Here is a 16,243-nt window from a genome sequence, read left to right as displayed (position 1 = left end):
AGACATTTTGGACGGTATTATCAGACTTTTACTTGTTTTCGGCGCATTTTTTGGCTGTTTCAAGCCAACTCGCAACCGTTTAGACACTGAAAGTCTAAAAACGAGAACATGGATCCCATGTTTTTAATATTTCAACATCTTCAAATAAAATCCTCTACAAATGTAGAGAGTAGGATAACAAGTGGAATGCCTCTGGCCGTCTCACCTGCATCACGCGATTCAATATAGCAGCAGTGCTGATTTTGAAAACTACTATAACTCGCACAAGATGTTCAGTGATACTTGGTTACTCTTATTTCCACGTTTTATGAACTAGACCAATACACTTATAGAGATATGGCAATTCAACAAATACCCCCAACTAGCCAAAGTTCTTTGACCTTACATGACCTTTGACCTTGATCATGTGACCTGAAACTCGCACAGGATGTTCAGTGATACTTGATTACTATTATGTCCAAGTTTTATGAACTAGACCAACACACTTTCAAATTTATGGCTGTAATTCAACAAATACCCCAATTTGGCCAAAGTTCATTGACCCTAAATGACCTTTGACCTTGATCATGTGACCTGAAACTTGCACAGGATGTTCAGTAATACTTGATTACTATTATGTCCAAGTTTCATGAATCAGATCCATAAACTTTCAAAGTTATGATGGTAATTCGACAGATACCCCCAATTCGGCCAAAGTTCATTGACCCTAAATGACCTTTGACCTTGGTCATGTGACGTGAAACTCATGCAGGATGTTCAGTGATACTTGATTATCCTTATGTATAAGTTTCATGAACTAGGTCCATATATTTTCTAAGTTATGATGACATTTCAAAAACTTAACCTTAGGTTAAGATTTTGATGTTGATTCCCCCAACATGGTATAAGTTCATTGACCCTAAATGACCTTTGACCTTGGTCATGTGACATGAAACTCAGGCAGGATGTTCAGTAATACTTGATTAACCTTATGGCCATGTTTCATGAACTAGGTCCATATATTTTCTAAGTTATGCTGTCATTTCAAAAACTTAACCTCAGGTTAAGATTTGGTGTTGACGCAGCCGCCGCCGCCGCCGTCGGAAAAGCGGCGCCTATAGTCTCACTCTGCTATGCAGGTGAGACAAAAATGACATGGATTTTGAATGTTTGGGAGCAGAACTAAGGAACCATTTGTATTTTAGACATTTAGACGGTATTATTAGACTTTTGCATGTTTTCGGCGCATTTTAGGCTGTTTCAAGCCAACTTGCAACATTTTGGACACTGATAGTTAAAAAACGAGCACATGGACCCCATATATGTAATATTTTAACGTCATCAGAATATATTTCTCTGCAAATCAAGAGAGTATGATGAAAATGACATGGATTTTGAATGTTTGGGAGCGAAATATGAAACCATTTGCATTTTAGACGGTATTATCACACTTTTGCTTGTTTTCGGCGCACTTTAGGTGGATTTCAATATTTTCAAGCCAACTCGCAACACTTTCGACACTGATAGTTTAAAAACAAGCACATGAACCCCATATTTATAATATTTTAATGCCTTTAGAATATATTCCTCTACAAATCTAGAGAGTATGATAAAATTGACATGGATTTTGAATGTTAGGGAGCAACATTACGGAACCATTCGCATTTTAGACGGGATTAGACTTGTACACGTTTTCGGAGCATTTAGGTGGATTTCAATATTTTCAAGCCAACTTGCATCACTTTGGACTCTGATAGTTTAAAAAGGAGCACATGGACCCCATATTTTTAATATTTTAATGCCTTTAGAATATATTCCTCTACAAATCTAGAGAGTATGATGAAAATGACATGGATTTTGAATGTTTGGGAGCGAAATATGGAACCATTTGCATTTTAGAGGGTATTAAGAGACTTTTGCATGTTTTCGGCGCTTTTTAGGCGATTTTCAAGCCAACTTGTTACACTTGGGACACCAATATTTTAAAAACGAGCACATGGACCCCATATTTTTAATATTTTAATGTCTTCAGATTATATTTTTCTACAAATCTGGAGAGTATTATGAAAATGACATGGATTTTGAATGTTTGGGGGCAAAACTACGGAACCATTCGTATTTTAGACGGCATTATCATTAGACTTTTGCACGTTTTGGGCGCATTTTGGGGGATTTTCATGCTAACTCGCATCACTTTGAACACTCATAGTTATTAAAAAACGAGCACATGGACCCCATATTTTTAACTTCCCTACACCTTTGATATGCATTCCTCTACAATTTAGCCGAATTTGATGAAAATGACATGGATTTTGAAAAAAGTGCAGCTTACAAAATACTTTTTTAATTTTTGAGTAGATTCACGTCTTTGAAGATTTGTTTTTTCCGAGTTTTTGCACCATTCTTGCAAAATGAGGGCGCTGCTGACTCCAACTAGATATAGTTTTACCAATTAAAAGACCTATCTCTCCCTTTGGTATACACTTTGTTATATATCTTGAAAATTTGATGAAGTTTGATGCGGTATCCACTAAGTAAAGATGATTTAAACTCATTTGGTGAATTCGTGAGGTCTACGAGAGGCACAATTCTCTTGATTGCGCAAGATTGCATATCCTTCAAATACGGCAACTTTGAAGACCCGTAGAAAAAAAATAAGCACATGAACCTATGTTATATTTTGCATTTTCATAATGCATAGATACCAAAGTAACTCTCTGCAAAATTTGGTGAAAATAACATGGACTTCATTTTAACTGTGGAACGTCCTTAAATGACCATTGACCATGGTCATGTGACCTGAAACTCACACAGGATATTCAGTGGTACTTGATTAACCTAATCTCCAAATTTCATGAACTAGATCCATAAATTTTCAAAGTTATGAAGGTAATTCAACAAATACCCCCAACTTGGCCAAAGTTCATTGACCCTAAATGACCTTTGACCTTGGCCATGTGACCTGAAACTCAGGAAGGATGTTCACTAATACTTGATTAACCTTATGTCCAAGTTTCATGAACTAGATCCATAAATTTTCTAAGTTATGATAGTAATTCAACAAATACCCCCAACTTGACCAAAGTTCATTGACCCTAAATGACCTTTGACCTTGGTCATGTGACCTGAAACTCGAACAGGATGTTCACTAATACTTGATTAACCTTATGCCCAAGTTTCATGAACTAGGTTCATATACTTTCTAAGTTATGATGTCATTTCAAAAACTTAACCTTCGGTTAAGATTTTGAAAATAATTTTCCCAACATGGTCTAAGTTCATTGACCCTAAATTACCTTTGACCTTAGTCATGTGACCTGAAACTCAAGCAGGATGTTCAGTAATACTTGATTAACCTAATCTCCAAATTTCATGAACTAGATCCATAAATTTTCAAAGTTATGAAGGTAATTCAACAAATACCCCCAACTTGGCCAAAGTTCATTGACCCTAAATGACCTTTTACCTTGGCCATGTGACCTGAAACTCAGGAAGGATGTTCACTAATACTTGATTAACCTTATGTCCAAGTTTCATGAACTAGATCCATAAATTTTCTAAGTTATGATAGTAATTCAACAAATACCCCCAACTTGACCAAAGTTCATTGACCCTAAATGACCTTTGACCTTGGTCATGTGACCTGAAACTCGAACAGGATGTTCACTAATACTTGATTAACCTTATGCCCAAGTTTCATGAACTAGGTTCATATACTTTCTAAGTTATGATGTCATTTCAAAAACTTAACCTTCGGTTAAGATTTTGAAAATAATTTTCCCAACATGGTCTAAGTTCATTGACCCTAAATTACCTTTGACCTTAGTCATGTGACCTGAAACTCAAGTAGGATGTTCAGTAATACTTGATTAACCTTATGTCCAAGTTTCATGAACTAGGTCCATATACTTTCTAAGTTATGATGTCATTTAAAAAACTTAACCTTAGGTTAAGATTTGATGTTGACGCCGCCGCCGCTGCCGCCGGAAAAGCGGCGCCTATAGTCTCGCTCTGCTATGCAGGCGAGACAAAAACCTCTTGCAACCGAACCCTTTTCCCTAAAAAAAATAATGTGAATTGTGAGATTTTTTTTACCTAAGAAATTTACCACTTTGCCCTCAAGCACCAATTAAAAGGTAAATGTTACTTGGTTATTCAATTTGTATAAATTAATTTCATAAAAAATATGAATTCAGGCCTGCAAGCATGCCTCAAAACAGAATTTCTTTTCTTAGATTTCTCTTGCAAATTGTGCAAAACTTTCTCCAAGCCTAAGTAACATTTTCACCATAACCTGAAAGTTTGCACTTCCTCCCAATCCAGGTTTTTCGCATTTACTACAGGCTGCACGGCCTAATCACTAGTGGCAGGCCATAGATATTCATTCGAGCCAACCCATTGCTATTTTTTAAATTTTGATATGGCTGATTGACAAAGTGTATGCATATGATTGTCCATCTAACACTGAATCTATTTTTGGTAATTGCTGAACTTCCTTTTCCCAAATTGGGAAGAAATATCACCAATTTTGAACTATATTTTGACTGGCGGAAGGATTAGGGCTATTTTGCTGTTTGAGGTGATGAATCTGCTCCCCCCGACGATGTCTTCAAACATGCCAATTTATTTTTAAAATGAGCCGGTCGAGGGACCCTTTTCTGGTCAGATATGGATTGCCAGATAGATATTCTATCCACTGGTAGTAAACATTTGACCCCCGAATTTCATCCTTATTTTTTATGAATTTTTTAAAGTGCCAATTTAACACACGAGTCTATGGGGAATGAATTAGGCCTGTGATACCTACAGGCTGCACGGGCCTAATCACTAGTGGCAGGCCATAGATTTTCATTCGAGCCAACCCATTGCTATTTTTTTTATTTTGATATGGCTGATTGACAAAGTGTATGCATATGATTGTCCATCTAACACTGATTCTATTTTGGTAATTACTGAACTTCCTTTTCCCAAATTGGGAAGAAATATCACCAATTTTGGACTATATTTTGACTGGCGGAAGGATTAGGGCTATTTTGTTGTTTGAGGTTATGAATCTGCTCCCCCCCGACGATGTCTTCAAACACGCCAATTTATTTTTAAAATGAGCCGGTCGAGGGACCCTTTTCTGGACAGATATATATCCTATCCACTGGTAGTAAACATTGGACCCCCGAATTTCATCCTTATTTTTTATGAATTTTTTAAAGTGCCAATTTAACACACGAGTCTATGGGGAATGAATTAGGCCTGTGATACCTAAGGGGAAGGTCTCTACAAATCACAATGGAGAGCTGAGAGGCTTTTGTTGGAAGTTGGTGGACCGGGACAGCATCGGAATCTCTTGACTCTGGATGCCATATTTGCAATTGTTTGTTGGGTGCAATCTTTGGATGATCTGCTGTCCCAGTCCACTAACTTTTGACAAAAGATTCTCAGCTATCCATTGTGATTTTACTTCCATTTTCAACAGAATCAATGCATTGTTGGAAATTGGTGGACTGGGACAGCATCGGAATCTCTTGACTCTGGACGACATATTTGCAATTGTTTGTTGGGTGCAAATCTTTGGATGATCTGCTGTCCCAGTCCACTAACTTTTGACAAAAGATTCTCAGCTATCCATTGTGATTTTACTTCCATTTTTAACAGAACAGATGCATTGTTGGAAGTTGGTGGACTGGGACAGCATCGGAATCTCTTGACTCTGGACGACATATTTGCAATTGTTTGTTGGGTGCAAATCTTTGGATGATCTGCTGTCCCAAGTCCACCAACTAACTTTTGACAAAAGATTCCCAGCTATCCATTGTGATTTTACTTCCATTTTCAACAGAATCGATGCAATGTAGAGAGTTCCCCCTAGTAAATGCAGAAACTACCTAATATCACTTTGTGATATTCATTGCCTTTGAAAATTTACTTGTCATGTTTCAAAATGTAACAACAAAATCTATTTAACATACACCATGTTTGAGAAAATTTAACATCAAAATCATATTTGTGTATTTCTTTTAGGACGGTCAGAGAGTGGATTGGGCACCTGGAAGTCAGGGAAACTCTTTTATAAACCACATACCTCTTCTAAGTTTGCTTCCTCTGATACTTTTTCTCATCTAGCAACTATCAAGATTTTTTCTTTTCCTCGTCTGCCAGGTGCTCCATCCCCTCACTATGTCCGTATGTTTGTCATTGTAGATAAATCACATGTATTCGTATTTACAGCTGCAGATACCCTTACAAAGGACCCGTCTACTATTTTCTATTTCATTGGGATACGACCAATTCTGTCAAAATATTTCATGTCATCCTTAAACGTCGCAATCGTGAACAGCAATATAATAGATGGGTCTTCTTTCCTTCTTTCTTTCATGTTTTGGTTTGTCTTCCTTGTCTTGTCTAGTAACCTGTGTGTCTCTGTTCTTTGTAACGCTCTCTGTCTTCGTCCTTGCCCAGTTCTGTAACTTTCTCCGAGCTCAGCTCTATTTTTTCTGTAACTATTTTTAGCTATCAATGATTACACATTAATTATTTGTTAAGGGCCTATCCACAACAAGCTTTTACTTTAGGTCCATCCACTTTGAATCTGAATTTATATTGTAATTATGCATACTATTTCGGAATGAGTTATATGTTTTTTTGTATTTTGATTGATTTGTGGAAAATAAAATGAAATGAAATGGATGAAATAATGACATTTAAAGTGTTGGAAAATTTACCAGGGTGAGCTAAATGTAATTGAAGTTCGTTACAATTCAAAACTCACCGTCACATTCAGCTTCATCGCTACCATCCAAGCAATCAGTTATGTTGTCACAGACCCAGTCCTCAGAGATGCAATTACCATAGAATGGATCGCTTGTTGGGCATGAAAACTCAAAACATTCTGTGGCAAGAAATTAAATTGATCCATTGAAATTTTCTCCATATAAATGCTTTCCTTCCACAACAATTCTTTTTGAAAGTGAAGAAGACATGCACAGCTTGTCCTGAAAATTAAAATTACCCGATGGATTTATCCTCGAAGTATATAAAACATGAAAAACGTAATACCTGCAAAATTTGGATGTCCTCAACACAATGATTGGCAGCACTGTATATCACACTGGTTTGTAATTTCTCCCTTTATGAATAGAAAATAAATCTATCATTGAATGGCAAAGTTACTATGACAGTAACTTTTATGCAACAGGACCATGATTCGGGTGTGAAATGTCTTCATGCAAAGTAACATTTCTTTACAAATCACCTAGTGGATCATGTGTGACCTACCACCCCAAAACCACCAATAAGTCGCCAGGTAAGGTTCTCTGTAAATAACCCAAATAGTAATATAGTCTCCAAAAATAAAAAAATAGCTTATCTGAAAGAGTAATTCTTCTTCTTCGTACTGCAAAAATTTGAAGTCGTGAAGTTGAATTAAAAAAAGATACAAGAGTTTCTTGGGCAATACTTTTTCAGACTGTTTGGAAGTTTAACTGAGATTACGCAGTATGCACATTTCATGCTTGAGTGAACCCCAAACTTCAAACCTTGTTTTCTCCTTATTTTTTAAGCTCTTGCTGAATTTCCTCTGCATTCAATCAAGTACTTGTAATGGATATTGTTGGTCAATTTTGACATATCATATATCATTTTAAAGCTTAGGAAATGAATTTTCAAGCTCAATAAAAATCTCAATATTCATTTTGGTCCACTTATTGTTGGTTTTTGGGTCACATAAACAGGATAATACATTACAAAGTAAAAAACAAATAATAAAAATAGGATAAAGAGGAAAATAAGAAAACAAAGTAGATGAAATAGGCTGAAGGTTCTTACCGACTGCAGTAACTCGGAACGTTACGTTGGCTTGAACATCTTTCGGGATGGCTATAAGCACATAGCCCACAGAATCAGGAATGGAGAAGTTCTGAGAATTGCTCATGGTGTAGTTGTGATAAAGTCCAAAGTATGCTACGTTATTTTCATCAATGCCAGGATTGATTCCAGACCCGACTAAAACATTGAAGATCACGTTTAGGGGGCCGGGATCACCATCCACTGTGATGTTGTGCATCTCAACGAAGAGCGTTGAACCAGGAAGAGAGTTGAAGACATAGTGGGTGAAGTTGTAGAAGTTGCTTGCGGGTGTGTCGCGATCCCCGTAAGCACCATCCAGCCAACTTCTCTCTATGGTGATAGACTCCCCAGGAGCAAGATCAACCTCATCTATTGAATATCAAAGTAAAATGGAGACCACGGTGATAAAAGAAATGGAATGCATGTAGATATAACGATATAGAAGAGGAGAAATATGGTTAAAAGGGGTATTATGACAAGAGGAGGAGAAAATGCTAAGGAGTCTGAAGGAGAAAGAGATGATCAGCATTTGAAGAGAGGGACCAAATGGAATTGATAAAGTAGATGCATAGGGTGAAGATGGGTTGAGAAAATCTGGAGCCAGAAAAGGAAGAGAAAATACTTTGAGTGATGAATGTCAGAGGGAGAATAGCACAGATATTGAAGAAGGAAGCATGCTATCTAACTGCAAGCCGTTACTATGGAAATGGATTGAACAATGAACACAATGCCAGGTGGGTGTTTCATAAAGCTGTTCGTAAGATACGAATGACTTTACGCACGACTGGTGATCCTTTCTTGTGCTATGTGTTATCCCTAAGTTATGACCTAAGAACATGTTCCCCTCGTGCGTAAAGTCGTTCGTAACTTTACGAACAGCTTTATGAAACACCCACCAGGTCTTATTGGTAAAATAGTTGACTACTTTTGACTGCACATGTAGGCTTTCCACAGGGACTTGCAGTTGAAAAAGGATCAAATTAACCCACTGCTTCCTGATATCAGCTAACCCTGAAAAAAGCCTGTGGGTTACTACAGAATTTACTCCTCAAAAGGTTAATACAAGATTTTATTACATTTATGTGAGGTGTGCACAGAGGTTTTTAATCAACACAATCAAATTGACCTACATGTACCAATCAATTATCTATGGGAGCATTTCATCAAAATTTGTCATCTGACAATTTCCTTGAATGTGATTGGCTGAGGAGCTCTGTTTCTATGGTTACAGGTAAAACGGCATGTAAGATGAAACATCTGACAAGTCCTTTTATGAAATGCTCCCCTGGGTCGTGTTTCATAAAGACTTGTTACAGTAACAAATACAGAATTTCTATAACAGATTTCCCATCAGCCAATCAGAGGGAAGGATTTCAGTAGCTTTTAACTGTTACTTTAAATATGTTACTATGACAAGTTTTATGAATCTGGTCCCCAATCAAATAATCATGAATTGCCTTAATGAGGAAGGAAATTTGGTAAAGATCTTACTGATAAACGCAGTATGGTTGCAGCGATTTTCTGCCTCATCATCATCACTTGGGCAATCCTTGATATAGTCGCAAACTTGGATATCAGCAGGGCACCAACCAGTTCCGTTACAAGGGGTACATCCTTCAGAGAAATTTAATAACAAGAGTAATAGTAGTAATAACAATAACACTATAATAATAACACTAAAATACAATTAGCTGAGCATAACATCCAGTTTTCAGGACTGAAACACCGTAGCTCTCATTCATCATAATGTCAGGTTGCGGAAAAGGAGGAAAGTGTCTCGGAAAGGATGGACGATGCCAAGCATCATCACATGGTTCTACGTGATAACATCCAGGGTATTACTGAGCTGGCTGTCAGAACCAATTTAAAATAATGCAAACACCTAATATATTATCATTTGATGATAAGATTTCACTATCCTCCTTACATAATCATGACTTTAACAATGCTTCTACACGGAGTATCATAGGCTAATCTGCAGTTGAATGCCCAAAATGCAACGGTGCGAGTCAGGCTTGATGGGATGTCTCCATGTCTTTAGCTAGATCATGAGTTTTTAGATGGAGATTGCAACTTGATCATTACGGAATAGAGATTACAGATTATATATTCTGTGAGCAGAGTTTAGTATGCTTTCCGTTTCATTATGAGACTCTCAGGCCATCATTCTGGAAAGAGGTTGATTGGTACCGTGGAACAAAAGTAACACCATGGACTACGCGAATTCTGCACATAATTACTTTTTTCATCGCATACACTTAGAAAAGTGCAATTATAAATGTACGCTGGCAAAGGGAGCCTAAATAACACACGATAATATAAGAAAAGAGAAAATACTTTGAGTGATGAATGTCAGAGGGAGAATAGCACAGATAATGAAGAAGCATTTTTTTCATCGCATACAATACAATTAGAAAAGTCCAATTATAAATGTACGCTGGCAACAGGAGCCTAAATAAAACATGATAATATAAGAAATGTGAATTTTCCATGGTGTTGTACCATATGGTACAATTGAAACTTCTTTTGAGAAGAAAGGCCTTAGAGTACATGGTAACCACTAGAATTACTCTTACTCTTGTTATCACTGTTCAATAAATGAACTGTATAATTTGTCTCGTGTCTCTATTTCATGTTGTCTGAAACAAAAGAGGGAGCAAAGTCCTTGACGCGATACATGCACAACATGGTGGAGAATCCGCCGGGCAATTGATACCATAATAGCACTAAATGCGAGTTGCGTCTTAGCATAATTATTAGTATAAGAGTACTGTATGAGTAGGCCTATGGATAAGTCTTTATTTCAAACATATACTACAAAGTTAAGTGTTCGTACTTACCTGGGCAATCACTCTCATCACTTCCACTTGCGCAGTCATAAAGTCCATTACATTGATCACGAGGCTGAACACATTCATATTCATACCAGCAATATTCGCCATGGAAACATTCTGTCACAAAAAGAGAAGGAAAATTCAAGAATCCCAAAATCCATATTTTATTTGTTCAAAATATAAATCTGAAACAGAAATACTCTGATAATTTGTTTTCCTCAATTGATCTTGGGCCTGGTAGTTACCGTGCAGCACCAGATCAACGTTGCTCTATCCCTTTAGACAGGGTAGCAGCAATTCTGATTATGTAACATCTTTTTGGTCTGGCGCGGCTCTTGTATGACGGAGGCTCTACTGAGCCAACACACCATTCATGGACAATAGTTTCAAGCAAGTTAGTCAGCATGAACTTAAATTTCAACCCTAGGTGGAGTTTCACCAAAAGTTTAATATAGCCCATAAGAGGGGGGCATTATGCCCCCCTTTAACATTTTCTAGACAAATCGGCCGTACAAAACATAATCTACCAATGCGGTAATGCATTATTTACTGCACCCAAATGGGATTTTTTTTTAGAAACCTTATTAAACTAAGGGGGTCAATTTGACGCTGCGCAAAATTTTTTGACCGCGCTGCTCACTGACTTTTTACTTTCAAGTCTTGTGCATCTTTAGAGATGCCAGGGTTCCGAACTTACGCAACATTTTATAAGTGCATGTCAGACCCAAAGTTGCTCAAAAACGTGATTGCGTGTACAAATTCAATGCAAATTGTGTTTTTCATCCAAAATCATAAATGTATGTTTATTTTTACTTTTGTTGCTTTAAATGGATTTATTTTATGCTATTTATGATCGCAAAAGGGTCCCTGACGAAGTTCATTGGAAAAAACAATAAAAACAAAGAAATACATACATGTAAGAATTTTAAAAACAATAAAAAATATAACAAATTAATTATATTATAATTATCATAATTTTTTTGTAGATATTTGTTAGAAATGTAATAATTGATACTCCAACCAAAAATTAGCATTCTACTAGCTATATAAATTGAGTTAAAAGCAAAAACATACACAAAAAACAAAATTTAGGGTAAATTTCATACGCTTATTTGCATAATTAATAAAAAATATAAACAATTAATTTTGGAAAATTTCACAATACAGTCTTGTAGTTTTCATCCGGCTCTACACGCGTGCAAATTTTCATGGCGATCGCGCAATCATCGGCCGAGATCTAAATCCTACCAGGTACCCATTCACCTCATCTGGGTCAAGTGCAGCACTATGTGGATAAATTTCTTTCCGAAGGAATTTACGCCATGGCTGGGATCCTCTGTTTCAAAGTCCGGAGACTAATCTACTGGGCCACAATGCTCCAGAAAAATAAGACATTCTAAAATTTGAGTACCAATCTGAGTACTTACATTGTAAAATAATGATAAAAAAGATTTTGTATGCTCTCCGTAGCAAAGGATACCAAAACCTTTAATCTCATCCCATTTATCAAATCCCATTCACTATCTATACATTGATTTTTTTCACTTATTCCTTTTTCTCCTTCCTCATAATCTGGACTTCCTCTCCGCATTCATCTTCTTCATTATCAAGACATTGAACTGCGTCTTCACATTTATCATCCATTCTTTCTTTCTCCTCTATCTTTACCTTCACACCAAATTCATCCTACTGTCAATCCAATAAACTCCTGTCACATTTATCTTCCATTCTTCTTTCTCTTCCATCCAGGTATTCTTACCTTCACATCGGTATTCATCCTCTCCACTATCAAGACACTGAACTTCACCATCACAATTATCATCTATTCTTCTCTTTCTCCTCCATCCAAGTATTCTTACCTTCACATCCGTAGTCATCCTCTTCACTATCAAGACACTGAACTTCACCATCACATTTATCATCTATCCTTCTCTTTTTCCTCCATCCAAGTATTCTTACCTTCACATCCGTATTCATCCTCTCCACTATCAAGACACTGCACTTAACCATCACATTTATCATCTATCCTTCTCTTTTTCCTCCATCCAAGTATTCTTACCTTCACATCCGTAGTCATCCTCTTCACTATCAAGACACTGAACTTCACCATCACAATTATCCTCTATCCTTCTCTTTCTCCTCCATCCAAGTATTCTTACCTTCACATCCGTATTCATCCTCTCCACTATCAAGACACTGCACTTCACCATCACATTTATCATCTATCCTTCTCTTTTTCCTCCATCCAAGTATTCTTACCTTCACATCCGTAGTCATCCTCTTCACTATCAAGACACTGAACTTCACAATCACAATTATCATCTATCCTTCTCTTTCTCCTCCATCCAAGTATTCTTACCTTCACATCCGTATTCATCCTCTCCACTATCAAGACACTGCACTTCACCATCACATTTATCATCTATCCTTCTCTTTTTCCTCCATCCAAGTATTCTTACCTTCACATCCGTAGTCATCCTCTTCACTATCAAGACACTGAACTTCACAATCACAATTATCATCTATCCTTCTCTTTCTCCTTCATTCTAGTATTCTTACCTTCACATCCGTATTCATCCTCTCCACTATCAAGACACTGCACTTCACCATCACATTTATCATCTATCCTTCTCTTTCTCCTCCATCCAAGTATTCTTACCTTCACATCCGTATTCATCCTCTCCACTATCAAGACACTGAACTTCCCCATCACATGTTTCCTGTATCCTGTCGAGGCAGTGCAGAGATCCATTGCAGAGTTCCTCTGGATACTCACATTCTAAAGAAAAAACAAGAAGAAAATATTTAGCATTAAGAGAGCTTTTTTTTAATTGATTAGCAAGCAACTAAGTAACTTAACTTTCTGGCAATTACATGTATTACATAACTTTTTTGGTCGCATCATGGTTTGTGGGTGTGTAGTTGATTATTAATGAGAAAGCACCGAAAAAATCACCAATGTGTGTACAGGTAGGTTGGCAATTGATCATTCTTAACGGTTTGTGAAACAAATCCTCCTCCTTCTCTCTTCTAAGAATATTGACTCTATCAAAACAAACTTTAATATGAAGGATGAATCACTAGGCATTTCAAAGGTACCCAAGTCAGAAATCTGATCACACATTCAATAAATAAATCGTTATCCCTCTTTTTACTGTGTTATTTCAGACTAGGTCTTTTACCACTATTTAATTTTTTTTTTATACATGAACAGTTCATACCGATGGCTGTGACTCTGAAAGTGATATTGAAGGTTCCAGCAACAGATTTGGGGATGGCAATAAGAAGATATCCTTCATTATCAACAAGAGAAAAGTTGCTGCTGTAGCTAGGGCTTTCAATATAGCCATATCCATTTGCGTACGCTAGGGTTGTCCCGATATCTGTTGGGTCGGTCCCATAGCCAGCCGAGACATGAACAAGTTCCAAAAGAGGTCCGGTCAGATTCACTGTCACATTCTGAATATAATATGCAGGAGAATACTTGATTATGATAATATTTGGTCCTTGTATACCATGTACCTGTATCATGTACCATTTAAAATCCCCAACTGTTTTCGAGAGACTAGGTTAACATTAGCCTAATTTTAACCCTGTATGCCTTTTATTGCAAACAAGTATTTCAATGAATACATTCCTGCGAGGTAACCTTTTACCTCACCTGGGGGCCGTTTCATAAAGCTGTTTGTAAGTTAAGAGCGACTTTAAGAATGACTGGTGATCCTTTATTGTGGTGAATGATGTTAACCATTTTTTTTAATTGGTGATTATTTAGCGCGTAAGGTACACCAGTCATTCTGAAGTTGTTCTTAACTTGCAAACAGCTTTATGAAACATCCACCTGGGTTGAGTGTAGCATAATAAGGATAATTTCTTGCTAAAGGAAATCGATGCAATGGCTGGGGTTTGAACCCACAAGTTTCTGTTTCAAAATTTGGGGCCTAAACCACTGGGCCAGAGCACTCCACATAACGTGGAGTCAGAATCATAAATTGTTATATTCTACATGTATGTCCATAATATTGACAAGGGGCCCTTTACAGAAAGAGTTGCATTTAAATGCAAGTCAAAAAATCAATCGCAAGTCCCAAATGCGCGCTGTTGATTGGTAGAAAATCAAGTTCCGCATGATTTTTGCAGTTGCGATTGATTGCATCTTTTTCAGCAACAGGCCCAAGGTCTTTTATCTTCCATTTTAATGAAAATAACTGATTCTTGATTCTGCAGTTTTCCATGATATGAAAAACAAACAAAAATTCATGGAACTCAGGAAGAACATTGATTTCCCAGAATTTCACAGGAAACACAATATTTTAGGCCTTTAAACTTGAACTACAAAAATATACAAATAATCATAAAAAACAGAATTATCCAATAACACAAATGAAAAATATGTACCATTCAAAAGTTTTGCATGACCGTGTTTGCAAGGTTTCATCTGCATGGCAACTTCAGTTTTCCTAATATTTGTGCTGTTTTCACTATTTATTTGTATAATTTATCCAACAAGTCCAGTTTTATCCGACAGTTACCATGATAGTAACCATGGTTCTCAGCCAATCAAACTCAAGGGAAGTTGTTAAATCTGACTTGTCAGGAAATGCTGAAGAAACACTAACCTAAGAACTAAAAAATAAAGATCAGCAGACTGACTTTTATGTGACTGGAGAATGTTGAATATTATTGATTTTACCATATGCTGTCATATTTCAAAACTGAAAAATCTATTTGAGTCTGCCGAGAGTCATATGCACGTCACTCAGAACAATTCATCAAATGCACCATACAGTTGTGCTCAAAAGTTTTTGAACCCCACCCCAAAAAATGTATTCCTTCATACTGAGTATTGAATGTTGCCAACAACACTATATTGTTCAGTGAGGACAAAGAAACAAACTTCATTGAATGTAATCTGACTTCACAATTGAATATCTGAAACATGGCAGAACTTGAATGCTGTATATATGTTCATTTTCTGATGAGGTCCACTAACTTTTGAGCACCACTGATACTTAGATATAAAACAAAAACTATTGAGCACCACTGTAAAAATAAATGATTGGTGTTATAACATTTGCTCTTGCGACAATTGCTCTCGGGCTTAAATTCATCTAAGATGTAGGGTTACGGTTAAGGTTGCGATAGGGTTTTATGTTAGGTGTAGGGTTAGGTTTAGTGTAGGGTATAGTGTTAAACCCGATGTTGGGATGGGCCATTCCATTAGTGTATGGAATTTACAGTGGAGCAATTGTCGCCAGAGCAAATGTCATGGAACCAAATGATTAAAGACAAACCTGTATCTCCATAAACAATGTAGATCCTTCAGGACTTTCAAAGACATAGTGGGTGAAATCATAGAATTTACTAGCTGGAGTATTACGATCATCAAGAGTTCTTTGGGATACTAATACTTCACTGAAGTCTGTCCAAACGCCAACTTGGATGTCATGTAAGCCTATGGAATAAAAGGAGACAGAGAAAAGGAGGAGGGGTGAAGGGAATAAGAGATACAGAGAGAGAGATAGGGGGAGAAAGTATTTGAGAGAAATGCAAGCATGTGAGAAAGAGAGTAATTTAGAGAGTAAGAGAGA

At 36.8% G+C, this 16,243-nt stretch overlaps 1 protein-coding gene across 2 annotated transcripts in view; it reads right to left on the bottom strand.

Moving 5' to 3' along the window:
* LOC129267069 (uncharacterized) overlaps window positions 1-16,243 on the bottom strand; it is a 76,885-nt gene that overhangs the window by 17,542 nt on the left and 43,100 nt on the right. For both annotated transcript variants that reach the window (XM_064103726.1, XM_064103725.1), the window contains exons 25-31: window positions 15,947-16,107; window positions 13,874-14,111; window positions 13,312-13,431; window positions 10,659-10,769; window positions 9,310-9,432; window positions 7,798-8,187; window positions 6,743-6,862 (exon numbers count right to left, since the gene is read on the bottom strand). In XM_064103726.1, coding sequence (XP_063959796.1) covers window positions 6,743-6,862; window positions 7,798-8,187; window positions 9,310-9,432; window positions 10,659-10,769; window positions 13,312-13,431; window positions 13,874-14,111; window positions 15,947-16,107 — 1,263 coding nt within the window. The remainder of the gene's footprint in view (window positions 1-6,742; window positions 6,863-7,797; window positions 8,188-9,309; window positions 9,433-10,658; window positions 10,770-13,311; window positions 13,432-13,873; window positions 14,112-15,946; window positions 16,108-16,243) is intronic.

The sequence above is a fragment of the Lytechinus pictus genome, chromosome 8 (genome assembly GCF_037042905.1).
Source record: "Lytechinus pictus isolate F3 Inbred chromosome 8, Lp3.0, whole genome shotgun sequence".
In the NCBI taxonomy this organism is placed as follows: Eukaryota; Metazoa; Echinodermata; class Echinoidea; order Temnopleuroida; family Toxopneustidae; genus Lytechinus; species Lytechinus pictus.
This window is presented reverse-complemented; position numbering and strand designations above follow the sequence as displayed.